Here is a 22,219-nt window from a genome sequence, read left to right as displayed (position 1 = left end):
TCCTGTGGCCGTGATGTGCCGGTATGTCTACCCGCCGCTATGACCACTACAGACCGATGGCTCCGTCCCAGAGCCACCGAAACGCCAAAACCAAACCGATGACTCCCTCCTGAAGCCACCAAGAAACTGAAACCCGACTGATGACTCCGTCCCAGAGCCACCGAGAAGCCAACACTAGATTACAGTAAACAACAAAGAAGACTCAAAGACAGACACAGCAGACAGACAGAGACAACTGCGGTACCTGCTCGAGCAATCCTCCATTCTCTAGTCTCTGGTCCCAGAGAGAGAGAGCCATTTCCCGGCCAACGTACCAAAAATGTAAGACTTGTGCACCGTGCACAAACCCCACACGTCGGGATGGCTCACCTCACAAAGACCATGAGACAGAGACCGATGCAATCAAGCAAGAGGAGTTTATTCCAGCATGCTGGGGTCACTCAGCATTCAAGACAAAAGCGACCCTGAGCCTTAAACACAAGAGCTTTTTATACAGTTTTTTAGACAGACTTTCACAATAGGATGAGTTGTTTACTGTTTACAGATTATCAGAGGTGACCTTTGGATTTATTGGTGGGCTTTAGCGGGCTGGTACCCCGATAAGGAACAGTGCACTTCCCAATCGTTCATCTTCCAGGTGGCTTTTAGATAAGGAACTGGTCAGTCAGTTCCTGGAACCGGGTGGTGTTTTACTCCCTTCCTGGAATTTAATGTGCCTGGGCCTGCCTTACTTAAAATGACATTAGTTATGTTTTCTCATTCTTAGCAAGCATTAGGAAATTGTGCATGTTAAAGTTATATTTTTCTTCACAATCAGAATAACCGTATTGGTGAGAGTTAACAGGGGCTTTTCAGGGAAAACATTGCCAAATGCCAAACCCAAAGAGCAAGGGGATGAAGAAAGCTAAATGCAGTTTAGTAGTTGAAGGGGTTGGAAATCGGATGGATGACTCAGAGTCTAGGAGAGAGTCTGAGTACAGAAGGTGAGACTGGGACCACTGGATGTGTGTGTGTCCTGGCACTTCTCTTTCAGTTAGTTCCCAGGTGCCTTGCTGGGACAGGGATAGCAACTCTTGGAGCATGAACAGCTGTTGTCTGCAATAGTCTCGACAACTGGGGCAGAGGTTTTCAGTGAAATATTATATGAAGGAATAATTCCCTAGAGATATATCCAAAAATGAAAAGGATTGAATTCTCTGTGGGCATGAGGTGGCATAAGTGGCTTTCAAAATGAAAGCTAATGTTTCTGTAAGAAAACATTGCTGAAAAAATAGACCACAGTGGTTGTTTCTAGGGAGATAAGTAGGAGGCTGGGGAATGGGAACAGAGGAAGACTTTTCTTAGTACAAGGTTTTGTACATTTTGAATTTTGAATAAAGTAAATGTAATGCTTATTCAAAATAAATAAAAGTTTTTCAAAAGGAAGCTGAGGAAATACACAAAAGAAAAACACATATTACGCTTTCATGTTCTTCTATATTTTTCCCAGTGAGACAGCTCTGCTTGGAAAAGTCATGGTGGGGCTGGAGATATTCTTATGGAGAATATAAGGCCCCTAGTGTCCTGGGACCACTGCACCTTCTGTCTATAAAACCCTTGTTATTTGTAATAGACATTGGAGCACTCCTCTGACTCAGATGGTGTTTCCAGGGTCAATCTTCACATTTGGATCTCAATAAACTGTATAAAATTATTTCTGCCTCTACAGCCTTAGTTTCAGTCAAGTGGCTTCCATAAGTCTTAGCATCCTTTTCTACAAAATGAGGTGAGGTAAATGTATGGGTGACCTCCAGATTTTCTTCCTCAGGTTCTGTAATTCTAAATCTTAGCAAGTCCTACTACACAATTTTACAGCTTTTCCCTTGTCAAAGGACAAAACTACAACAAATTTAAAGATCTCAGTTGGCTTTATTGTGCTTCTAGAATTGGGCAACACATCATTCCATAAAATAGAATAAGTCTGCCAATAAGCCACGCACAGGAGGTTGGCTTTATAGACAGAAAAGGCTGAAGAAAGCAGAAACAAAGAACAAAAAGCAGATTGGTCATTTTGAAGTTACTTTCCTTCCAGGGTGGGAACAGGGAGACAGAACAATAGAAAAAACTGATTAGTTAACATAGGCTTACTTCAGGCTATCCTTTTGTGTGTAAGGATTAAAGTACAGAGAACTGCATTATCACACCTACTGAAGATTTAAACTGGCCTGTTAAGAAATAGGCTGTTATTCTCTCTCTCCTGATTTCTCAGAAGGTCAGACCACAACTTAGTTTAGATTTGGTGAAACAGAACTTCGTCCAAAACAATGGACTCCTATAATTTTATTTAACACGCTCCAGGCATTTCACTTCTGTGGATTTGGCATTTGATTCTTTGCTATATTTTTAATTTTCAGCTTTGAAAAGTGAAAGCTAGGGGAGGAATGGTAGAAATTGGTGGGGAGTCGATAGTCTTTGTGTCTGGGTCACATGGTAGGAAGCTCTGGAAGGAAGTTGTTCCAGCAACTTCTCCTTCATAATCTGACGAGTTGTAGATAATTTTGTCTTTTTCCCAAATTTCTCTCTTTTCCAAGAACTCTTGTGTTCTCTTCTCTTGTGACCATTCACCTTACCGTTAAACTCTTGCTGTCAACTGGCCTGGGCTCATATATATCAATTGGTGTGATTGAATAAGTATAATGATTACTTCAACAAATAATTGACTGCCTGCTATATACTAGATAAGCAGTTTTCAATTTTTTTGGTCTCAGGACCCCTCTGCATACTTAAAAATTATTGAGGACTCCAAAAAGCTTTTCTTATTTGCATTATATCTATTGATATTTACTGGCTTAGAAAGTAAAACTGAGAAAAATTGAAGATGTTTATTCATCTTAAAACAGCAATAATAAATCCATTACATGTTAACATTTTTTATATTTTATTTAAAAATTTATATATTCAAAACCAAAAAAATGGTGAGAAGAGTGACATTGTTTTACAATTTTGCATATCTCTTTAATGTCAGGCTTAATATAAGACAACTGGATTCTCATGTCTGCATTTAATCTGTTGCTTTGGCATTTATATTAGTTTCCTGTGGCTGTTATAACAAATTACCACAAACTTGGTAGCTCAAAACAAAGAAATTTATTCTCTCATAGATTTTTTGTTTTTTTTTTTAAAAAGAATGTGCACATTTATTTGTTCAAATGGCAAACACATAAACTGAAAGGGAGATGAATAACAGAATAGGCTTCAAATTTTCACAGGAACTGGAGATGTAAAACTTATTAAAATTTACATATTTCATTTTATAATCTCTACAATGATTTGAGATAGCTCTCTAGAGTGTTCCAAAAGCATGCAAATATAAAATTAATTTCAACAAAGGAAGATGAATAAACTTTTCAAAGGCAAATTAATTTCTAAGCAAATCAACAAGTCCACTTTTGAGTGGGGGGTACTGCCCACAGTTTCTTGCCAAGGATCCTGGACATGCTCTCCTGCCTGCTTCCCGGTGGAAGGAGCTGCAGCCCTTAGCTCCTTGCCTAGGACCCCTGACATGCCCCCTTGCCTGCCTCCAGGCAGAGGGAGCTCTATTCTCTCATAGTTCTGAAGGCCAAAAATTCAGTATCAGTTTCATTGGGCTGAAATCAGGGTTGACAGAGAAGTGTTCCCTCTGGAGGCTCTGGAGGAAAATTTTTTCCTTGCTTCTTACAGCTTCTGGTGGCTGCTGGCATCACATAAATTAGTGGACACGTAACTCCAATCTCTGCCTTCATCTTCCCATCTACTTCTCTTTTTTGTGCCATGGCTAATCTGGCTAATCTCCCCCTGCCTCTCTTATCAGGATGCTTATGATGGCATTTAGGGCCCACCCAGATAATCCAGGATAATTTCTTTATATTAAGATCCTTAACTTAATATATCTGCAAAAGTTTTACCATATAAGGTAACACTCACAAATTCCAGTGATCAAGAGATGGACATCTTTGGAGCCATGATCAGCCTACCACAGCATTGATCATTTGGAAAATATTAGTTCATTGAATTATATAGTTCTTCCAAATGTTGACACATTTAATTATGTAATATCAAAAATAACACATTAATATCTCATCAATCTTATCAGAATAGTCCTTCTGTATTGGGAAATTATCAAACTCATGGTAGATACAAATTTTTCAAAATTCTAATTTTTGAAAGCTTGAATAAGTGGCAAAAAATACTGTCAGTTATTCTCCTTGAAATGTGAAGGAAACCAGACTATGTCACTCCAAAGTATTCTTTGACAAAAAAAAATTCTTTTGAGCTGAAGGCAATTACATAGTAGCAAAGGCAGGTAAAGCTTTCTCTACCGTCTCCCTTTTCTGCCTAAAGGCAGGATATAAATTCTCCTTTACTGGAGGCAACTCTAGATTCTTATCAGCCGAGAAATGGCACCAAAGGAATATGCAAGCAAACCTTATTCCATTAATTTTCTCCCCTATGAGGGTACTTCAAAAAGTTCATGGAAAACTGAATTAAAAGATAATATGATTTTTCAATGAACTTTTTGAAGTACCCTTGTGTACACCTTCCCAAAGTTTCCTTCCGTTGGAAGCCTAAAATTGCTTTTCTTTGTACTGTCCTTTCTCTACAAATTTATTGTTCTTTGTTAAAAATACTATATAAGCAAGGAGTTCTAAGTCGCTCGAGTTACTCATTTCTAGGTACTGCAATGTGTTACATATGCCACACACATATTAATAAATCTGTTTTTCTCTTGTTAACCTGTTGGAGTGAGCAGGACAAAAGCTTCGTTGTGAACTAAAACTGCATGGGCTATAGAGAAATTTTTTAAAGGACAGTTGTTTTTTTTTTTCTCTCCACTCTTTCTTCCTATCCCCTGACTTTCTTATCTTGCTTGCTAAATAGGAAAACAAGGCTGAGAAGCTAATCAGTGCTTTGCAAATCTAACAGTTCTTTCTTTGAGATTTCTAGAATTTTGAGATGTGATCAAGACCAAATGACTGGAAGCTGACCTTGGGCACCAGCCAAATCAACCAGAGCTCTGCTAATAGAAAATATGCAAAAGACTTTGCAGAAGAGCTGATTTTACTCTGGAGCAAATAAAAATCTTGCCAGGGTCCTGAGATAACAGCGAAGATGAGAAAAACCTGACAAGGCCTTGTACCTGACTCATAAACATGGACCCCTCATAGCTTATGTCTCCTTCCCTCCTCCTGCTTTTCATTTCCCACGTTCTATTCCCTCAACCCCTTCTTTAAAAACCCCTCAGTAAACTTGAATCTTTGAGATGGCTTTAGCCTGGCCATTCTCCCTCAGGTTTACCGGAGAGATGGGTTAACTTAACATCTCTCCTCAGGTGACTGGTATTCCTGAATAAAAGCTGACTTCCATTTTCGCCAACATTTGACTTTCGATTGGTTTGCTTTTGTCTGGGGGGCTGGCAGCCAGACCTGTGAGTTTGGTACCAATTTGGGGGAGCCTCAGCCAGGGGCTCAGTGTGCCCTATAACAAATCTATCTTCCTTTACAGGAGCCCCAGTTGAGAACTTCTGCTTCATCAAAGATATTCTTAACTGAAACTGGCTTTTTTTTTTTCAATGTGAGTGTATTGTTCCAGAATAGACTATGAGATTCAAAGAAGTCATTCAACACATTATTTCAGCATCACTTGTATTTGTTGACAAGATTTATAATAAAAGATCTTCAAGAATTGGTTCGTGCTGATGCTGGATGGATATAAGCAAAGCAACAAGTCTAGCTACATCTATAATTATGTCTATTTAAAAAGAATTATAATTCTGCAAATGAGATATTAACTCAGACTTTATGTTTGCAACTAAATTTCTTATTCGGTTAGTTACTGAACCTTTGCAAAGTAGCACTGTCATGATTTCTTTTACTGATTTTTCATTTAGCTTTATTAGTCTTTCAGCTATTGCATTCCCTTCTCCAGCCAACACAATACAGTAATTTAACCTGTAAGATGCTTCAGTGGGTTTTTAATTTTTACTTTGAAAAGTGGGAACAAAAAAGCATTGGCTTTTATAAAGCTTATCATGTCTATGTTTAAAATATTCAATTCTCTTTCCTTTAAACTCTGACTGGTCTCAAAATGATGCCTCCACTTAACTGGCACCATAGTAGTAGTTGCAAATGTTCTGTGATAAAACAAAAATAAGGTAAATGATTAAAATCTCTAAAGCCAAGGGAAAGAAAGAAGCTTTTATCACGCCTTCCTTTCTTATTTATAGTTTCACCCAGATTTCTCCCTTTTCCTGAGTCAGAAAATTTTTTGATACTAATGTCAGCATCTTCTTTTTTTAGCATCTTTAGATGTGGGAGGGTTAGGAAGCAAATCTCCCTTTTTTACGGCAATGAAAGAACCTAAAATTTAAAAAGGTTTTTAAACATTTTATTTTAGGATAAAATATTAAATTCTAAAAGAATATTAGATAAAATTTAAATATTTAGAAAATTTTTCAATAAATTAAAAAATATTCTTGCAAAACAAGTCAGCAAAGTGGGCTTTTTACTTGTGTTTCTGCATAGGTACAAGGACAACTTCAGGATTTCAAAAAACCCACTTATTAGATGATAATGAGGTTACAAAGATTAGAGCTGGTATAACTGAAGATGGCTGGTATATACTCAGGACAAACTTAGTTACTTTGCAAATGCACACATTATATTTGAAAATTCTAGAAAACACAAGAGTACTCAAGCACACATCTTACCAGCTAACAGCAATCATGCGTCATCTAGCTTCTTGAAAGCTCTGTACATTCCCGAGAGAATGAGAGTGAAAACGGCAAATAACATCTAAGTAATACTATGAATATCATTTTGACTTCTTGGATCCTCTGGAAGGGTCTCAGGGACCCCCAGAGGTCACCAGACTGCACTTTGAGAACCAATGCACTAGATTCTGTTCTAAGTAGGATCTGGGGTAATAGACATGAATAAGATACTCTCTCTATAGGGAGTTAAATATGTAGTGGCCATTGTGATCAGTTCTAAAATGGAGAAGAACAGAGTGTTGTGACAGGGTGGGACAGGGAGACCTCTCCTTGCTGCCCTGCCACGGAAGTCGGCTCCAGGAAAGTGACCTTTAAACTGTGACCTGCTGCATAGCAGTCAGCATAGGTGGCCCCCGCCCACGTCTCCTTTCCCCCTGCCTCCCCAGATCCCAGGAGAAGAGGGGCGGACGGGATGCAACAGTGGTCGCGAGTCGCCGGTGCACGGCGGGCTCTGAACCCCAGGGCAGCAGCGCTGTCGTTCAACACCCCGAGCATGGAGCCCGCCTCGTGGGGTGCGTCGGCGGGGGTGGGCGGGTTGCCCGTGGTCCGCAGTAAGGGGCGGCCGACTGAGGCGAGGCCGGGAAGGCGTACCTCCTGATGCAGCCTGGGGCAAAGAGGAGACGACTAGTGGGAAAGAGAGACCCTGGAGGCCGAAGCATAAGAGGCACCGGCCCCAAGCGGCTTCCTCGGTAGGACTCGCAGTGGCGGAGGGAGGCTGCTATGGAAACCGGCAGCGTCGCGTGCCTCTACGGCTCCACTGGAGGTCAGCCTCTGCGCAAGCGTGGGCGAGCGGCTTTCCCCGCCTCCCGCGGACTCTTGCGCCCTCCGGCGGCCTCTCTCAGGAACGACACTGTTCTTGTTCACGCGGGAGGCAAATAAAGATATCTTCTTCAAAAAACAGGAAGTGCCTACGGAGGCCCGGACGGCGGCGGCGGCCGGGCATGAAGCCGGGCAGTGCTGGGAGAGCGGGCGGTGGCGGTGGCGGCGGCGGCGATGAGCGACATTGTGGAGAAGACGCTGACGGCGCTGCCGGGACTCTTCCTGCAGAACCAGCCGGCTGGAGGGCCCGCGGCCGCCAAGGCATCCTTCTCCTCGCGGCTGGGCGGCTTAATCCGCGGTATCACCGCGCTCACCTCCAAGCACGTAGGTGCCCGCCGGGGCCCGGAGCTCTGGGGCGTCCGGGCGAGGCCTTGGCCGGGAGGCGAGACTCTGGTGCCTCTGGGGAGGGCCCCCGGTGGGGCTCAGGGGCTGCCTGAGTGTCGGTCCTTCCTTCTGTCTGGAAGCTTCACTTTCCTGCCCGGACTGACAGCGGGGAGGCTGGGTTTCCACAGTTGGCCTTGACAGTGACTCCTTGTGATCTGGGGCAAATCTCTTTAACCTCTGACCCTCCATGTGTTTTCTCAACATTAAAGTGGAAAAGTACCGATACGTATCTCATAGGTTCTTTCGAAGATATTATTTAGTTACCTTCAGGTATTATTTAATTACCTTCTACAAAGTTTCTTTACCCTACTCAGTTTCTCTTCTCCAGTCCCTTCAACTGCTAGATGTCACATACCTGAGCAGATATCCTGCCATCTGAGCCTGCTGTTGAATATCTTCGGGGGAGCTTGAGGTTCTTAGGTTAGACCAACGAGTTGGGCAAAGAAAAAGCATAGCTTTTAAAATGTAAAATTTGCTGAGTGAGTCTCAGCCTCAGATGAGTTTTGAGAATGAGCGTTACAAACAGAAGTCATTGTTTCCACAGACTATCGGTAGTTGCACGGATTGTGTAAGATACTGATTTAAAGCTTCAAGGAGTTTATATCTTAAAAAGATCATATGTATGTCATAATTTGTACAACAGATATTTATGGAGTAAGGTTATGTGTTCGGCACTGAGGAAAACAGAGTAAAACACATTCTCTTCTCTCAAGGAATTGGTCATCCATTTTGGTTTTAAGACAAGTATAAGTGTGGCTACAAGGTATCAGAAGTGCTGAGAGAGATGAAAAGACAGAAAAAAACAAAATGTTCTGAAGATTTAAAAAAACTTTAAAAAGTTGAAATAAAATGATGCTATGCTAGAGATGGTCTGCTTCACATTACAAAGTCGTTATTTGGGACTTAGTATTGTTTTAACCTGTTTTTCTGTTACTTTTTATGAGATACTGAATTAAATTTTTAAAAAATTTATTTTGGGGGCCAATTTTTAAGTGCTTAAGGAGGTAAAATACAGTGCACACAGTAGAAGTGACCACACTGGGGTGTGTGTGTGTGGTAGGAAGTGAGGCAAAGGATATAGTTTAAGAGGAAAAGTCCTGTTTCTGTTTCTGCCTTCTTACTCTATTTCTCTAGTCCATGAAGACTTTTTACTTTTAAGGGGAAGGTATGAGACTCTTATCTTGGGCCAATACATGGAGAAATTTTTTCTATACTCTCTCCACCTTTAATTTTTTTAAACAATATTCTGCTAAACAGTCATTTAAGGGGACAGTAACTGAGTGAAGAAGAGGAATGGTGGCTTAGCCTGGAAATATTTATTCTCTCCAGGGATGATTCTGAAGGCTGGAGAAATGATTTTAGGCAGATATTAAGCACATAATATTTATAACTCTGCTTTAAAATAATGTTTCTTTTCTATTGAAAGTATTATGTTATAGTTTTTCCTGTAAAAATACTGTTATAGTTTTAAAGATAGTTATTCAAGCATTTAAATATTTTCACTTTTTCAGGAAGAAGAGAAATTAATCCAGCAGGAATTGAGTAATCTGAAAGCAACTGTTTCTGCTCCTACTACAACACTGGTAAGTTTGCATAGTCAGTGCCAACGCATTTGAATTTGAAATCTGATTCACTGTGGACTCAATAGTGGAATGTAACTGATCAATTGCTAAAATTTAATTTATTGTGGTCAAAATCAGTTATTGATGGTAGCAAGACAGACATTAATGATAATTTTTTATTATTGACTAGTTGCACCAGAATAAGGCTTCCTTGACAATGTCATATCAGGGCCAGCTTGATGATAATTACGTAAATGTGGCGATACTCTTGCCCCCCGCCACCACCCCCCCCCCAGTGCTGATCTTATTGTTTTAATGTTGTGCCCTTGAAAAAGCTTAGGATATGTCATTTAACATAATATTTTCAGACCTGAATTTTACTATTACATGTTTTGGATACGTTGGCTGACAAGGTGGGATAATTGTTTTATTGCTGTGAAACTGAGTATATTGTAAGCAGCTAAATTAAGACCTGGTTGTTGGTTCCTAAACTTGGTTCCATATAATTTGACTTCTAAAACAATATTTATTCAGCAACTATATAGTGGACACTATATGCAGGCCACTGTGGTGCTATCCCAACATAGTTAGATTAAGACCCAGTTTATTTTTTTAAGGAGATTTTTTTCCAAGCAATGCTTGTTCAGCAAATATTTAGTGAGTGTCTTCTGTGTGGAAGTCACTATAGGAATGTTTCCTTTTACCTCCAATAAAAGTATCAGGGTGATCATTTTGCATGAGTATGTGATCATGTTTGTGAATAACACTTGTAAACTCTGAGAGAATGTATATATTTCCTTTTGTGTCCATAATAATATGTGGATAAATAAAACTTAAAACATAATTTGGTATATTTGTGTATATGTACATATGTATAAGCACGTTTGTGTGTATAGATGTGTGTGAGTGTCTGTGTGTGTCTGTATAAAATTATCGTGCCTTATGGTACTTGATAAACATGTTAAACAGAAATTGTTTCTCTTTGTTAGATTTCCATTTTCTACAATTGGCATCACTGTACAGTTTTTATTGCTACAGGTTGTAAACCTGTGTTGGGCAAAACTAAGATAATTAGGTAGAAGTTAGGGAGCCAGAGTTTAGAAGGAGGATTTTATAATAATTATGGCTATCCAATTCTGGGCATACCTTACAGAGTAGTTTGTCCCCGAGCGATCATGTAGAGGTTGGATGACAGTTTGTTAGAGAAGTTGTAAAGAGAATTCCTGCATTGGGGAATGCACTTTCTTCTCTAAAAATAAGAGAATAATAACATACACAATATAATTTTACTTAAAGTTCATAGTGACTTTTGAAAAACTCTGAAATTGTTACAAACGTAGCATTGAAAAGTAATGGCTTAAATTAACACTTTCACTCCTAATTGATGTAGAAGCCTTTGGTGAGGGACTTCTAGTATCTTCTAAGTTAGTTTCCTCAATATTTGGTAGTCTTAATTAATGTTTAGTGAATTAACATTTATTGCTGTAAGCACAAGTGACCTGAATTAAATCTCATTCCCCTAAGATTTTCTTATGATTTCTCTTTGAATTCCTCATATTACACACAAACACACCCACACACACACACATACATATGCACATGGAATATTAAACATTATCGTTACTTTAAAATATTTATTTTAGTGTTTCTTAAGCATTTTGTGATGTAATCCTGTAATATGCTAATCCTAATAAATTTTTAGGTATTAAAATAGTCTGAGCTTTGAGCTTTTCTTTATTTTGAAAAACATTTTATTTATATATTTTATTTCTGAAAAATTTTCTATAAAATTTTGAGAATGCAAATATTATCATTCTAATAAAACAAATTTATAGAATCGCTTAAAAATTTTCAGCTTGCATTGCAAATATTGAAAGACCCCATTAAAAATTAAGTATTATTGGAATTTCTATACCATTAATGAAATCATGCCCCTCAGTTCGTAATAATCATGAGAGTTATTCAGAGTGCCTATGCCTGTAAAGCAAACTGTTATATTAGTATAGTAATTCTGAAGAAAATCCAGGTGCAATTTGATTTTTAAATATGAAAAATATTTTCATTGTAGAAATTATTACCAACTTATGGGAATTTTATGGATGTTTTCATTTGACAAAGTATATTAAAATGAGGTGGTGCATTTTAGAAGCCAAGTAATATTACCATGGTTTTTTTGGTCTGAGGACCTCATGAGCATAGTCACGTTTTATATTAGGGGTACATAGAATTAGACATAGTTACAGTTCGTTTATTTTATGGTATTGCCACTGACAAAATATTGAAATAATCTTCTGAAATTAATACTGTTGGTAATTAAGATTGGGAGGAACTTTTATTTATAAAGTCTGATATTGGGTGATTAATTTATAATATATGCATTATCTTTTCATTTTCAAGATTAAAGGATTCCCATGTTGAATAATTAGAACATAATAAAAAAATCAAAACATTTATTTATATAGTTACTGGATATTTTGCTTTTCAGAAAATGATGAAGGAATGTATGGTGAGACTTATATATTGTGAAATGCTTGGATATGATGCTTCCTTTGGCTATATACATGCAATCAAGTTAGCCCAACAAGGAAACCTCTTAGAAAAAAGAGTAGGTATGTATGTATTTAAGACTTTCATACTTGAATGTTGTCCTTAAAGTTCCAACTACTATATAAAATGAATGATGGTAGGAATATAGTATATTGTTAGTACACCACATTATAATTTCCAAGGCTTTACAGGATAACACTTCAGAAACTCAAAGCCTGTAAATGAAATCAGTTTGCCTGATTCATAACATTTTGGAGTTACAGAGAATATTAAGAATTGCTTGGTCTGAGATGTTGATTAGATGATGTTTGTCAAAACTCATTCAACTGTACACTTAAGATGGGTGAATTTTCTTGTATGTAAATTATACCTCAATTAAGCTGATTTTAAGGAGTCTTTCTAACCTCATCATTTTAGTGGTCAGAAATATTTCTTTCTTTTTTTTTTTTGATGGCTGGCTGGTGTGGGGATCCAAACCCTTGACCTTGGTGTTATCAAAAAAATGTTTCTTGATAGAATAAAACTGGATTTGACTAGAATAATTTAAAATATCCTGTTCTCAGTTTCACAAATGTTAGCCGCGGATTAGAGGTACCTTTTCAAAAATTTTGTCTCTGTAGTCAACCTTTAGGGCTACTAGGAAAAATTCTTTCAGCGACTTAAATCTTCTATTCATAAAGGTTCAGCTTTGTATCAGAATCCCAAGAAGAAGCTTTATATTGGAATAGTATAGGGGTGGAACATGTTCTTTATTCAAAGCGGTTGATAACGTCGTATTGTCAGGGACTAGCATTCTTTATGAATTATATTGATGGTGTTGTCAGATGATGGGGTAGGGGTGGGAAGATGTCTTGGTAAAGATTTTGAGTCTGTAAGTACATAACATTCCGCTTGTTGAACCTCACTCCTCCCAAAATACTCTTCTATCTTCTAGATTTGTTGTACTCTTTCCTCCAAGTAGAATGTCTTCTGGTATCCTGTTTCTCCATTTCAATATTCCAAATCAAGTTTTAACTCTTCTGTGATCACTCAGGTGGCTCTTACTATCTGTTACTTTATGATGTTTTTCTTTTCATATATTAATGTCTTAGCTCTCAAACTAATTCTAAGATTCCTGAAGGTAGAACTTTTGTTGTTGTTGTTGTTAATAATGTAGTCTTTATTAGTAATTTGCTTTTCTTAAAACTTTTATTTCTCTTAAAACAGTATATAAAAATGGGATTTTATTCTACTAATGTTTTATTTTAGATAGACTTGTAAAGCCCTTCTAGTGATATTTATTGTGTTTAGTTGTCACTCCAAACCTTGAAAATTTACTTCAATCAGAGTTTTCATATGTCTAAAGTTTTTCTAATGATGTTGCTCTTTTAGCTTCTAAAAGGTTGTATCCGGAATGTTTTTTTCTTCTTTTGTTTTCTTTCCTAAGAAGGAAAAGATCAAAAAGGAACTTTCAACCATTGTTGAGAATTTTGGGAAAAGTGATAACCTACTTCATCCTTTTCTTTTGTAAGGAGAAGCATGTTAGACGTGAATACATTTGAAAATGATAAAAATTCAGCCATGGGAGTGATGGCAGATTCCAGGCAAAAGTCTGGTATTTCTTTTCCTCCTTCCCATTTTATCTTTTCTTTTCATTTCCTTGCTTTTCCACTTCTCCTCCCTCACTATATTTTTTCTTTGTAATGTCTCCCTTCAGGATTGAGCCATTTTCTTTTATCCCCTTTATATATTTACTCACAGCAGTTGAGAAAACATCGACACCCCTCTCAGAGATATCTATTTTGTTAAGAACTCTATAAGACAGATATGAAGAAATTAACCTTCAATAGTGAAATTTTGCCTTGAGTAGGAAAGATATTTATGAGCAGAAAGTCTTCTTAGGGAATGTTTATAAAATTTATTCAGTATTCATGGAACAGATATAATGGGTGTCTACTGTATGCCAGGTGCTGCAGTTAAACATACAGATGGATAACTTACATTGCTCTCATTTTGAGGCAGGAAGGGGGACAGAGACAAAAATAGAAATTTACTAGTTGAAATATAGTATTATTGCTTTCATGGAGGCATGAACCATGTGTTGTACTCATATAGTCAGGCATAAGAATGATCATGGAAACCTCTGTTTTCCTGCTCTATGAGACCTCGAGGGGGAGAATTTGCTGTTCTGTTTCATTTAAGTGTTCCGAAATGAAACCGCCTTGGACCCTGTTTAAATATAGCACAGTTAGAGTTTAGTTAGACTTAGCTTTGGTCCTGCCATTTTTGTTTTGGATTCCTTTGGCATGAAGGGGGGCCTTTGTCCTGCTCTCTCTTGTTAGTTGGCCGGCTTCCATGTTAGCATAGGCAGGAAATTTTGAAAACAATAGTCAATAAATATTGGATAGTTGGTAGTATAATTATTTTGTGCAATTGTCGTTACATTCTGCTTCTTAGATTATTATATGTAATTTAAAATTTTTCAATTTTATTTTTTAAATATGTAAAGCATTACATGGCTCAAAGGTTATGACCTTGTAAAAGGGTATAATCAGAAAAGGCTCAGTTTTATCTCTATTTCCACTGCTCAGTTTGCCCCTTACCTCTACAGGTAACTATTTTCATTAGTTTCTGATTAATTTTTCCTTTTTTTTTTTTGAAAAAGCAAGCGAAAGTTTGTATGTATACTTAAACTCACTCTTACACAAGGGTCAGTGTATTCTATACACTATCTCTTACATAAAAGATAGCATACTACATAGATTACACCTTGTTTTGATGTCTTTATACTTTTATACAATTGTATCATTTTCACTGGGTGAATGTATCATAGTTTTTTCAATCAGATCCCTATTGGTGGACATATAGATTGTTTTTGATATTTGCTCTTATAAATAATGTTGCAGTGAATAACATGTGCTATTTCATAATTATGGAAGGTTACCTTAAAGGAGACCTCAGAGTTATTTTTATTGGGATTCATGATCTTCCTTAGGAAAATATTTTCTTGCCACCTGTAGAGACATTTATTGGCTGGCATCAGATATTCTTAATGTGTACTGTTGAGTGAAAGTTGTTTTGTTGTTGTTGTTTGGGTTTTTTTGGTGGCTGGCCAGTGTGGGGATTTGTACTCTTGACCTTGGTGTAATCAAACCACAGTCTCTTAAGTGAGCTAACTGGCCAGCCCTAGAAATTGTTTTTTTAAGATAGCATTTAAGCCTTCTACATGTCTTCATTCTGGTACTATTGCCTCATTTACTCTCCTAAGATCTAAGGCCAACTTTGATGCTTTCTCTGATGGAAAATGCCTTATTTTTTGTATGAATATTGTTGAATAAATAAATTTCAGTACCCATCCAGTCAGGCATTATGTTAAGTGCTTTATCTTGTGAGATAGTATTTATCTTAATTAAATTAATTAATTACAGTTATTTATTTATTTATTTTTAGTTGCTGGCCAGTATAGGGATCTGAACCCTTGACCTTGGTGTTATAACATCATGCTGTAACCAACTGAGCTGATCAGCCCTTTATCTTTGTTTTAGAGATGAGAAAGCTGAGGCTCAGAAAGGTCATGTCACTTGTCTAAGGTCATATGGGTAATAAATGGTAGAGCCAGAATATGAACCCAAATTTCTGAGTCAAAGCCTGTATTTTATCCTATACCCTACTCTTAGTCATATCAAATATGCTTTATAATCATAGTTGTTATTTTTTGTTTCCTAAAAATTTTTTTCATTTTTTGAGTCACAAAATATCTTTTCCCCTGTTTTCTGATTGTCAAAACAATTAGGATATTCTTTGTAACAGATAGAATTAAGATTTCATTGAGATGGTGTTTGGATTAGTTTGGTGACATGGTTATGGGTGATATCTTAGCTAGACAGGTGAGTGAGTTCTCAGCAATCTGATAAGACTTCATCTCTGCTTTAAATGCTCTCTGGGGTTTTCCTGTTGTCTTTCTTGGCCCTGGTTAGACTTTTTTTCCTCTCTCATAATTGTATGAGTAATAACTCTGCTCCTTTGACCTTCAGTGAAGATGTTGCAGTTTGTCATGGTGCTACTACTTATCAGTTGTGAGAATAGGAAGTTTCTGTTTTCCCATGTTCCACAACAGACATTGACAGTACGGATGCTGGGTGATGATGGGCATAGTTAACATTAGAGTCCTTCATGAAAGAGTTGAAAGGATTGAGAAGAATGAAAAACAGTGAGGATGGTAGTCAGGGAATAGGGCCTCAAGGTAGACTGTGGAGAGTCAGTATAGCACAGGGGTTTATGATATGGAGTGACTCGACTGTCTGGGTTTGAGTCCTGGCTCTACCATGTAATAGCTGTAGACCTTGGAAAATTACTCTTTTGGGGTTTCATTATCATATCAGGAAAATAATAATACATACTTCATGGAATTATAGGTAAGAGAGGTAAGGCTTGACCCATAGAAACTGTCTAATATTAGTTATTATGAAAATGAGGGGTGACAGAGAAAATGGCATGGGGCATCTAGATTCCATGTGTATATAAATTTGTCATGATATAAATGTATTTCCTCAACCCTAAGATGTACTTTTTTAATGTTTTAATATTTCTGAAATAAAAATGCTTATTTAAGCCAATGAGTACATTTAATGTGTTAGAAAGTGTTTCTTTCAACAAATGTTATTCATTAAATAGTGTCTTCAAATTGAGAAAATAAGGTTGTGTATGTAACTTTAATATATGATTTACATCATATGGGTTGATATTAGATAGCTTGTTCAATAATACAAATAGCCAGTAACTCACTATTAATTGTAGAAACTGTTAATTTTTGAATAATCATATGTTTGGCTATAAGGTGGAGAATGTTTTGACTGATAATGTAGAGATTTGCACAGAAGATAGAAGGTATGTCTTCTTAATGTCATTTACAGGACTCTAAGTTGATACACATAGCCTCTTTTCTGTTTCAGGTTTATCCTATGAAATATATAATTCTGAAAAGATTTCAGGATGAACAGCACTTGAAATCTTCCTTACTGAAGTTTTTTAACCTCATATTTTGCAATTAGTTTTTATGTTTATGTGTAACTGGTATCATTGACACTTAAAACATGGAATGTGTTATTGCTTTAACTTCTTGGTAAATGTTTATTTTTGATAGGTAATAATGAGAGTTTTCCCCTCAATTTTTATAGGTTATTTGGCTGTTTCTTTATTTCTACATGAAAATCATGAACTGTTGCTTCTCCTTGTGAATACAGTTGTAAAGGTACCATAGCATATGTTGGTTAATACGAAGTCTTAAATTATTCAAATGATTCCTGCCAGCATCTGAAATTTCTCCTCAGTCCTATTGAATTAAGCAATTTTGGAAGAATGGGTTTAGAAAGATATTTTAGATCAGTTTCTGCAACTGTAAAATGGGGATAAGTAATAGAACTTACAGAGTTGTGAGGATTAAATGAAATACTATGTGAAGTAAAAGCTGCTGCTGCTGCTGGTATTTCATTTTCAAATGCACAGTTAGAAATTATAACAGATCTCCAGGCTGTTAGTCAGTGCGATTTCAATACTATTTTCTGTTCTAAAGGGATATAGATATAAATGGAATAATTGAGGTCTTTAAAATTTACAAAGTCATTTTATTTTTATTTATTTATTTTTTTTTCATTTTTGAATATGTAGCTGTGATATTATATAACCTCATGTTCAGATTTAAAATTTTTTTTTAAATTTTAACATTTAATTGTACATATTTGTGGGGTACACTGTATTGTTTCAATATAGGCACATACTGTACATTGATTCACTTAGAATATATAGCAGAGCTTTGTACATGTTAATCCACAACTTTCTCTCCCCCTCCCCCTCCCCACAAAGTCATTTTAGAGGGAAGTAATCAGGCATCTGAAATATACTGATCTTAAAAACATTATTATTGTTTTTTTTTTTTTTTTGGTGCTGGCCAGTGCAGGGATTGAACCTTGAACTTTGGTGGTGTCAGCACCATATTCTAACCAACTGAGCTAGCTGGCCAGCCCAATAAAAACATAATTTAATCCACACTCACAATATTTCTTCCTATTAAACTTCTAATCAAAGTTGATAATGAGGTATACTTAAATTGTTGAGCTTTTTCCTGTTTATCTTGTATCAGCCTTTTGATATGCAAGAGTGTGTGTATGTGTGTGTAGTATTGTCTGAGTTTAAGTCATATGCTATAAGATTACAAATAGCTTAAATTTTTTCCAAACTTTCAAAAACATATTTTCAGGTTTTATTAGGATGATTTATAAATCATGTGCATATATAAGTATATATGAACGTATTCATTTTATTGTATATATTCTAGAATTACTTCCTTTTGGACTTCCACTCATATTATTGTTAACAAGAAAAATTTACAAAATTATTTTGCTATTGGTTTAAAAAAGTTTTAAAGGCTTTAATAAAGAAGACTCCTTTGCCCCAAGCAGAACAGAAATCCAGTTTCCTTCTGTATCAGTTGCTTTTTGGCTTTATCTATCTATTGATTCAGTTAAAACAAATGAAAAATAGGGATATTACTATAAAATATGGTGTAAGTCTGAATGTACAAATTTACTATAAAGTTAGTAAAAAATTGCTAAGTATATAGGATCATTACAGTGTTGAGTTAGCCATCGCTAGTTTCAAAATTTACGTTGGATGTTTTCTTTGCTTAATGATTACTCCAGGACTTACAGAGCACAAACCTGGTAGAAGTATGTATGGCACTTACTATTGTCAGCCAGATTTTTCCTCGAGAAATGATTCCAGCTGTTCTTCCATTAATAGAAGATAAACTTCAACATTCTAAGTAAGTAAATTCTTTGGGGATAGTCATCATTTCAAAACAAAAATTTATACTGAAAATTTATTATAACTTTAACTTAATACTACTAGGATAGAGAATATTCTTTGACTGCCATATATAGTGAAAAAAACCCCAATAGGATCATCTTTATTTTTAAGTGAGTGTAGAAAAATGTTAGGTGGCTTTCTAACATTAGACTGAGAGACAGTGAGGTTTAGTGTTAGGAATCCTTGGCCTTCCTGCTAATTCTACCACTAATGAGCAGTGGTCCTGTTTTTCCCTTGACTGTATGGAGTTGGTTGAAGCTCCTTCGTTTTCACAAAGTTGTTTTGAGGATAAAATGAAATAATGGAAAACATATGGAAATGGTTCAAGTGCTGTGAATGCAAGCTTTAGTGTATTGGGAAGATGCTTTTTATTTCAAAACCACAGTGAAATTCTATTTTACAGCAGAACATATCCACATAAACAGAATGTATCCAAATAAACTTGTAATATTTTACTAATCTTCTCTTGTAAGATTCCTTAACTCTCTCCTTACTGGTTTGACTTACTTTTTTTATCATATGTGGAATTATTTGGTTTTTGACCATGTCCCTTAACTTTATAATCTTTGAAGTTAGGGAAAACTTTGCAATCATTTTCCTTTTTCCTTTGTGATCGTATTATTTTAGTTATACATACAATCTTTCTTCCTTCCTTCCTTCCTCCCTCCCTTCCTTGTCGATATACAATGTGGTTGATTATTGTGGCACATTACCGAAGCCCCCTCCCTCCTCCCTCTCCCCGCTCCCACCCAACAATGTCCTTTCTGTTTGCTTGTCGTATCAACTTCAAGGAATTGTAGTTGTTATGTCTTCTTCCCCCCCTGCCCTGGTTTTTTTTGTGTGTGTGTGAAATTATTTATTTATTTTTAGCTCACACAAATAAGTGAAAACATGTGGTATTTCTCTTTCTGTGCCTGACTTGTTTTGCTTAATATAATTCTCTCAAGGTCCATCCATGTTGTTGCAAATGGCTGTATTTCATTCGTTTTTATAGCTGAGTAGTATTCCATTGTGTAGATATACCACATTTTCCGTATCCACTCATCCGATGATGGACATTTGGGCTGGTTTCAACTCTTGGCTATTGTAAAGAGTGCTGCAATGAACATTGGGGAACAGGTATACCTTCGACTTGATGATTTTAATTCCTCTAGGTATATTCCCAGCAGTGGGATAGCTGGGTCATATGGCAGATCTATCTGCAATTGTTTGAGGAACCTCCATATCATTTTCCATAGAGGCTGCACCATTTTGCAGTCCCACCAACAATGTATGAGAGTTCCTTTTTCTCTGCAACCTCGCCAGCATTTCTCGTTCAGAGTCTTTTGGATTTTAGCCATCCTAACTGGGGTTAGATGGTATCTCAGTGTAGTTTTGATTTGCATTTCCCGGATGCTGAGTGATGTTGAGCATTTTTTCATATGTCTGTTGGCCATTTGTATATCTTCCTTAGAGAAATGGCTACTTAGCTCTTTTGCCCATTTTTTAATTGGGTTGCTTGTTTTTTTCTTGTAAAGTTGTTTGAGTTCCTTGTATATTCTGGATATTAATCCTTTGTCAGATGTACATTTTGCAAATATTTTCTTCCACTCTGTTGGTTGTCTTTTAACTCTGTTAATTGTTTCTTTTGCTGTGCAGAAGCTCTTTAGTTTGATATAATCCCATTTGTTTATTTTTCCTTTGGTTGCCCGTGCTTTTGGGGTCGTATTCATGAAGTCTGTGCCCAGTCCTATTTCCTGAAGTGTTTCTCCTATGTTTTCTTTAAGAAGTTTTATTGTTTCAGGGTGTAAATTTAATTCTTTAATCCATTTTGAGTTGAGTTTAGTGTATGGTGAAAGGTATGGGTCTAGTTTCATTCTCCTGCATATTGATATCCAGTTCTCCCAGCACCATTTCCTAAAGAGGCAGTCTCTTTCCCAGTGTATAGGCTTGGTGCCTTTGTCAAAGATCAGATGGCTGTAGGTGTGTGGGTTGATTTCTGGATTCTCTATTCTATTCCATTGATCAGTGTGTCTGTTTTTATGCCAGTACCATATTGTTTTGGTTATTATAGCTTTGTAGTATAGTTTAAAGTCAGGTAGTGTTATGCCTCCAGCTTTATTTTTTTTGCTCAGCATTGCTTTGGCTATGCATGGTCTTTTGTTATTCCATATAAATGTCTGGATAGTTCTTTCCATTTCTGAGAAAAATGTCTTTGGAATTTTGATTGGGATTGCATTGCATTTGTATATCACTTTGGGTAGTATGGACATTTTCACTATGTTGATTCTTCCAATCCAAGAGAATGGGATATCTTTCCATCTTCTTGTATCCTCTATAATTTCTCTCAGCAGTGGTTTGTAGTTCTCATTATAGAGTTTTTTCAACTCCTTGGTTAACTCAATTCCTAAGTATTTTATTTTTTTGGTGGCTATTGTAAATGGGCAGGCTTTCTTGATTTCTCCTTCTGCATGTTCACTATTGGAGAAAAGAAATGCTACTGATTTTTGTGTGTTGATTTTGTATCCTGCAACTTTGCTGAAATCATTTATCAATTCCAAGAGTTTTTTTGTAGAGGCGTTAGGCTGTTCGATATATAGGATCATGTCATCTGCAAACAGGGACAGTTTGACTTCATCTTTTCCAATCTGGATGCCTTTTATTTCCTTCTCTTCTCTGATTGCTCTGGCTAGTACTTCCAACACTATGTTGAATAGGAGTGGTGAGAGTGGGCATCCTTGTCTAGTTCCTGTTCTTAAAGGAAAAGCTTTCAGCTTTTCCCCATTCAGGATGATATTGGCAGTGGGTTTATCATATATGGCTTTGATTATGTTGAGATACTTTCCCTCTATACCTAACTTATAGAGGGTCTTTGTCATGAATGAGTGCTGAACTTTATCAAATGCTTTTTTAGCATTTATAAAGATGATCATATGGTCCTTGTGTTTGACTTTATTAATATAGTGTATCACATTTATTGATTTGCGTATGTTGAACCAACCTTGCATCCCTGGGATGAATCCCACTTGATCGTGGTGAATAATTTTACGTATGTGTTGCTGTATTCTGTTTGCTAGTATTTTAGTGAGGATTTTTGCATCTATATTCGTCAAGGATATCGGCCTGTAGTTTTCTTTTTTGGTAATATCTTTACCTGGTTTTGATATCAGGATGATGTTTGCTTCATAGAATGAGTTTGGGAGATTTGCATCTGTTTCAATCTTTTGGAATAGTTTGTAAAGAATCGGTGTCAATTCCTCTTTGAATGTTTGGTAACATTCTGCTGTGAATCCATCTT

The 22,219-nt window shown here is 36.6% G+C and overlaps 1 protein-coding gene across 1 annotated transcript in view; it reads left to right on the top strand.

Moving 5' to 3' along the window:
- The first annotated feature begins 7,780 nt into the window (after positions 1-7,780).
- The window catches only part of AP4E1 (adaptor related protein complex 4 subunit epsilon 1), a 68,736-nt gene continuing 54,297 nt past the window's right edge, over positions 7,781-22,219 (top strand). Inside the window, exons 1-5 of the mRNA XM_063089541.1 lie at positions 7,781-7,930; positions 9,502-9,573; positions 12,038-12,161; positions 17,256-17,329; positions 18,777-18,898. Coding sequence (XP_062945611.1) covers positions 7,781-7,930; positions 9,502-9,573; positions 12,038-12,161; positions 17,256-17,329; positions 18,777-18,898 — 542 coding nt within the window. The remainder of the gene's footprint in view (positions 7,931-9,501; positions 9,574-12,037; positions 12,162-17,255; positions 17,330-18,776; positions 18,899-22,219) is intronic.

This window comes from Cynocephalus volans, chromosome 3 (assembly GCF_027409185.1).
Source record: "Cynocephalus volans isolate mCynVol1 chromosome 3, mCynVol1.pri, whole genome shotgun sequence".
Taxonomy (NCBI): Eukaryota; Metazoa; Chordata; class Mammalia; order Dermoptera; family Cynocephalidae; genus Cynocephalus; species Cynocephalus volans.
The sequence above is the reverse complement of the archived record's forward strand: the minus strand, read 5'-3'. Positions and strand labels throughout refer to the sequence as shown.